This window comes from Lepidothrix coronata, unplaced genomic scaffold, assembly GCF_001604755.1.
Source record: "Lepidothrix coronata isolate B3197 unplaced genomic scaffold, Lepidothrix_coronata-1.0 Scaffold150, whole genome shotgun sequence".
NCBI lineage: Eukaryota > Metazoa > Chordata > Aves > Passeriformes > Pipridae > Lepidothrix > Lepidothrix coronata.
Window position 1 is genome coordinate 2,297,937 of NW_016690330.1, and position 5,558 is coordinate 2,303,494.

Genomic DNA, 5,558 nt, shown 5'->3' on the forward strand with positions numbered 1-5,558 from the left:
GGGCGGGGGGGGGGATCCGGGGGGGACATGGGGGGCACGGAGGGCAGCGGCTGGAGCTGGGGGCAGAGGGAGGAGTCCCCTGCCCTCAGGGGAGGAGTCTTGATGAATGAGGTGCTGGGGTGCACTGGGGACACTGGGAGCACTAGGGAGATCTGGAGCATGGGGTTCTTGGGGATATAGTGAGCCCTGCAGGACAAGGGGAGCCCTGGGGACATGGGGTGCATGGGGTTCCTGGGGACGCTGGGATGGCTGGGGACACGTGGAGAACTGGGATGTGGGATCCCCAGGGGCATGGGGACACTGGGGTGGCTCAGAACGCCAGGGTGGTTGGGGACATGGGGAGGCTTGGGGACAGAGAGCCCTGGGGCATGGGGTCCCCAGGGACACTGGGTTGGCTGGGGACTCGGTGTTCCTGGTGACCCTGAGGGGGCTGGGGACAGTGGGAGCCCTGTGAACATGGTGAACCTGGGGTGGCTGGGTGACACGATACCACTGGGGCCCCCAGGGTGGCTGGGGAACACTGGGAAGCCCTGTGGCATGGGATCCCCAGGAACACCATTTTGGGGTGGGGACACAGGGCACATGGGGAACCCTGGGGACACCAGGATGGCTGAGGACACTGGGAGCTTGGGAGGTCTGGGACATGGGGACACTGAGATCCCTGGGAACATGGTGTCTCTGTTATCCCTGGGGTTGCTGGGGCATTTGGGGAGCCCTGTGGACACGGTGTCCCCGATGCTCCCCGTGCAGGGCGTCGGGGGGCCGGGCACTGGTGCACTGCCGCATGGGACTGAGCCGCTCGGCCGCCACCGTGTTGGCCTACGCCATGAAGGAGTTTGGGTGGCCCCTGGAGCGGGCGCTGCGGCATGTCCGGCACTGCCGGCCCAGCGTCCTGCCCAACCCGGGCTTCATGCGGCAGCTCGACTTCTACCAGGGCATCCTGAGCGCCAGGTGAGCAGGGATGGGGCAGGGACAGGGTGGGGACGAGTGGGAGGGGACAGGTGAGCAGGGACAGTGGAAGGCGACAGGTAGGAGGAGACAGGTGTGGCTCCCCGTGGGGCCGTATCCAGGTGCTGACTGACGGGTGTGTGGCAGCCGGCACAGCAGCCTGTGGGAGCCCCGAGCGGCCGAGCGGGCGCCGCACCCCGAGGAGGACTCCCCGAGGGACACGGGTGTCCCGTCCCCGCTGTCCCCGCTGCCCTCCCCGCAGCCCCCCGAGGAGGAGGCGGCCGGGAGGGCGGTGCTGGGGGCCTCCCGGCGCCCCCGCATCTCCCTCTGCGCCGTCATGCGGAGCATCAGCCTGCTGGAGACCCCCGAGCCCCCCGAGCTGCCGGAGGAGCCCCTGGCCGGGGAGGTGAGCGGGGGGCCGGGGTGGGCCGGAGGGTCCGGCCCCGGGGCGGCGTGGGATGATCTCTCCCTGTCCCCCTCAGGTGTTCGAGGCCGTGGAGGAACCGGGGGGTCCCTCCCGGGGGTCACGGCCCTCGTCGCGCCCCCGCGGGGTGGTACGGCAGCACAGCCTGGACGGCGGCTCCGGCCCCTTCTGCGACCCCACGGATGACCCCACCCCAAGCGCTGATCTTGCCCCCTAATTTTAGGGGGCACGAGGCAGAGCCCCCGCTGCCAGGGCACCGTGGGGAAGGGCCGCAAGCCCCCTTCCCCACCCCACCTGCACTTTGGGGAGCAGAGGTGTCTACACCTCAGCGCGCCCCCCCCCCCGAGCACAAAATCCCATCACTGCGCCCGCACTGACAATAAAAGCGTGGAAGAGGCAGCGACATTGGGGAAATGGAAATTTGTGACAGCGGGGGGACAAGTGTGGCTCCCCCGGAGCGCTCGGAGCGTTGCCATCAGCAGGGACCGGAGTGCTCAGGGATGAGGGGACGGGCGGGCGAGCCAAGGGACCCAGCGGCGCCGCGCGGCCGCCATGTTGTGCGGCGGGGCGGGAACTACAACTCCCAGCAGCCTTTGCGCGGGGCCAGCACAACATGGCGGTGCCCTTTGTCCTGTTTGGAGAGCGGGAGGCGGGTGGAAAAGGATCCCCAGGGACTGCGGCTTTCCTGTGCCGCTTTCGGTGCGGACTCTCGAGGTACCGTTTGGAATGTGCCAGCTCTCTTGCTGGAGTTTCTCTGTGAAATGTCTCAACACAGAGAGTAAAACTCAAGTCAGATCTGTTCCGGGGTGTGTTACACCGGTGCAAAGCTTCTTCCCCCTCTGTTTATTTTCTGTTCCAGAGGGCTCAGTCTTGAGTTCCCGGGCGCTTCCTGTTAAATGATACTGTGAAAATAACTTCATACTTTAAGGGGAAAGAAGCTGTTTGTGGGAGTTCAGATGTCCGTGATAAACGCTCTATGCTTTTTCAGTCAGTAAGCTCTTAAAATATCTTTCAGTAATCCTCCAAAACCTTACTGAGACAGCAGCATCTGTGTTAAAAGCAGTCGAGGTCCAGGAAAAGGCTGGGACAAAACGGGATAAATCAGCATCGCTTCCACGCGTTTGCCCGGCTTTCCCATGAAGCCAAAGCAGCCTTGGAAGTAGTGCCAGTGTGTTTCTCGTGGGGGTCATTGCTTCAGTCTTGTCCTTTCTCCTGCACCTCTAGTGTGAACTTTGAGTTCAGTTGGAAAAGTTATCCAGAAAACAGGAAACTTTCTCGTTCCAAGAAGTTGCGTTTTATGAGCTTCCCTTCAGAGCTGATGCACTTGGCAGGAGAAGTCACCAGCAATGAGGCTTTTCGCTCTCAGGCAGGGAGAAAAGCCAGTGCCTTTCCTCCCCAAGCCCCCAGCACAGTAGGGCTTCCAGGAGCCGATGGTGTCGCTGCTCTTTCGGTTCTCAGCTGTGCCCGCGGGGATGGTGACATCGTGTTCCTCCGTGTGCTCCAGGGCAGCCGAAAGCACCAGCACATCCCCCGGGCCTTTTTGGGAGCCTGAGGTATTGCAGCAGTGGGGGTGGGTTTGTTTTTTTCTTCCCTGAAAGTAAAACCGTAGGGGAAATCTCTGATCTCCCTGATTTTCATATCATAATTGTTGTTTGGTTTTTTTTTAAAGTTAACACTGTGGAATTTACTAACTGACTTGCAGTGGTTAAACTGAAAGTGCCAAACAGTTGTAGTGTACCACTTATTGTTTTTATTTATGTAGTTTGGTGTTTATTTACAAAGGGAGGCCATGGAATATTATGGTGTTTTCCCCCAATATTTTGAGGTGCTGCCCTGAATTAGTTGATTTCTGCCTCCCTCCCAATGGTGTTTCCCAGCAGTCCCTCGGCATCTCTTGGGCAGTGCAGCTGCCAGAGGTCCCTCGGGACTGTGGGACAGGCAAAAACCCCACAGCAAAGGAGAACCTGGATTTGGGAGATAGAGAATTGAATGGCACCAGTTTGAGCTGTGCCAGTCCAGGGAATGACAAAGGAAATAATTCCAAGACTCCTCCAGTGGGAGTGCTTCTCCTGGATGTGTGTAAACACAGGCACAGTTTTTTACTACAAAGTTAGTTACTGAGATTTGGGGTTGTTTTCTCAGTTCCCTCTGTAAGTTTTCCCTCTCTCAGCCCCACTGGCCAAACGGGAGGTGCAGCAGCAGCTCCAGGAGCTATTGGATGGGTTTGGGAGCCCAGATTCCTATCCTGGTGCAGATGTGTCCTGCAGCCTCCTGGGGGGATGTCCCTGCAGCAGCACCCTGGGGAAGGGATGAGACATCTCCTGGCACTGCTGGCGCACAGGAACCCCACTGACTCCCACCTGGGGCACCCATTAATGATTATTATTGAGTTATTATGCAAATTACCATGGAATTGTGTGAATTAGGGGCCAAAATCCCACAGAGGTGTTTGGGAGCAGAGGGGCAGTGTCAAGGCAGAGCTGCTTAGGGATGGCAGTAGGAATTGGAGCTCTTCTAGTTAAAAGTGTCTGATCATCACAGTCCTCTTTTTGTCCTCTTCCACCAGCTGTCCCTGGTCATTCTTGTGTTTGCAGGGAGTAAAAATGGCCTTGGGGATTTGCTTCTGGGAACAGAGATCCATTTCCTGATGGTAGTCCTGGAAATGGAACTGAGTCTCTGTGAGAGCTGAGGATGGTACAGAAGGAGTGCTGGGATTGGAGAGTCCACAGTGAGTATTGTGTGGTGAGTGTCCTGATGTCCCTGCTGTAATGCTGTGCTGTCATCAAGTCCCCTCATTCTGATGTAAACTGTCTTTGAATGTGCTGAAAGTCCAAACTGAAGTACAAAATGCCTATGGGAAGCTTCATGTTCCCAAGGGAATGCTTTAGGGATGTGCAGCTTCTGAACTACAGAAATAATTCAGGTTCCCACAGAAACCTACTGGGCTGTGGTTCTGGGGCAGGAGTGACAGAAAAGTGGCATCTTCAGGGCCATCTTAAGAGTTGTTTTCCCTCAAGATCACAATGAAATGCTGTTCATGCCCCTCTGGGAAACTCCTGAGCAGGGTAAGTGGTGTAAGTGTGGTTTTCCTGCTCTCTGCAGTCTCTCAGTGATGCCCTGAAGTGCTCTGGCTCATGGAATATGATCCATGGGTAACAGCTTCCGTGCCTATCTGTGCAGGTGGGTCAGTCACTAAGTGTCCCATGGGATCCCTGAGGCTGGAAAAGCCCTTTGAGACCATAGGGTCCACGTGGTGCCCCAGCCTGCCAAGGCTACCCCCAAGGCCTGCATGAAGAGCCATCCCCTGAGGGACAGGAACCGGGGTGAGGGCTGCAGGCACTGGCAGTGGGGCCGGGGGTTCCCTGGGAGCCTCCAACACACCTTCCCTTCTCCCTGGCCTTCCCAGGAAGGGTGACTGGTCTGGAGAGCACAGTGTGCAGGGGCAGCAGTCCAAAGCCACACTCAGGACATTTCCCTGCAGTTCAGGGAACCTCTGATTGCAGCATCTTGAAGTCTTGTGTGCTCAGCAGCTTTTCCTTTGGACTTTTTATGCCCTAGGAAACAGATTTGAGGACCTCCCAGTGAATTCAGTGAATTGTCCCAGCCAGAGAGCTTTTTGCTGACCTAAATTGAGCTTTTAAGCCCCAGACCTCCTGGATTTGCAGTGTTTTACCATAACAGTGAGCCAGGATGGATTCTCCTGTTCAGTGGTACAGCTGTCCACAAGGGCTGGGTCAGCTGGGCCAGCACTTGCTGTTGTGTGTTTTCCTCTCTCAGAGGAGGCAAAACCACTTTGCTTTCCCTTGTAGGACCAACTGAGGCTGTGGATTGCAATGCAGAGCATCTGCAGGCTCCTGGTGCTTGGGGCTGTGGTGTTTGGAGTGTAGGAAACATCCCTGACTGTCTGACCTGGGTGTGGATGTGCATTTCCAGGACTAACTCAGTCTGGGTATCCCACCCACCCAAAGCTTCTGATGAAGCTCCAGGAGCAGCAAGTCCCTGAAACTTGAGGAAGAGAAGAAATGAGTTAAAGTAGAAAGATCAGGTAACACATCTTGACTGATAAATCTTTTCCTGCCCAGAGTTGTTACTGTGAGGGGAAAAGCTACTCTGTGCAGCGGCAGCACAGATATTATTAGATAGAGCAAAATCACTTCAGGCAAGAGGTTTTCTCCTGTGCAAATCA

General features: G+C 57.0%; 1 protein-coding gene and 2 long non-coding RNA genes across 3 annotated transcripts in view; all 3 read left to right on the forward strand.

The window, feature by feature from the left end:
- SSH3 (slingshot protein phosphatase 3) overlaps window positions 1-1,841 on the forward strand; it is an 8,069-nt gene extending 6,228 nt beyond the window's left edge. Inside the window, exons 12-14 of the mRNA XM_017828585.1 lie at window positions 751-951; window positions 1,096-1,354; window positions 1,431-1,841. Of these exons, the coding sequence (XP_017684074.1) occupies window positions 751-951; window positions 1,096-1,354; window positions 1,431-1,589 (619 nt within the window). The 3' untranslated portion in view covers window positions 1,590-1,841. The remainder of the gene's footprint in view (window positions 1-750; window positions 952-1,095; window positions 1,355-1,430) is intronic.
- Window positions 1,842-1,976: 135 nt separating this feature from the next.
- LOC108504032 lies at window positions 1,977-4,287 on the forward strand. Its single transcript, XR_001876975.1, has 3 exons — window positions 1,977-2,086; window positions 2,232-2,540; window positions 3,939-4,287. It is a non-coding gene; the product is annotated as an uncharacterized LOC108504032 (long non-coding RNA).
- Window positions 4,288-4,704: 417 nt separating this feature from the next.
- Window positions 4,705-5,558, forward strand: part of LOC108504034 — a 10,434-nt gene continuing 9,580 nt past the window's right edge. Inside the window, exon 1 of the long non-coding RNA XR_001876976.1 lies at window positions 4,705-4,717. This is a non-coding gene — a long non-coding RNA (uncharacterized LOC108504034). The remainder of the gene's footprint in view (window positions 4,718-5,558) is intronic.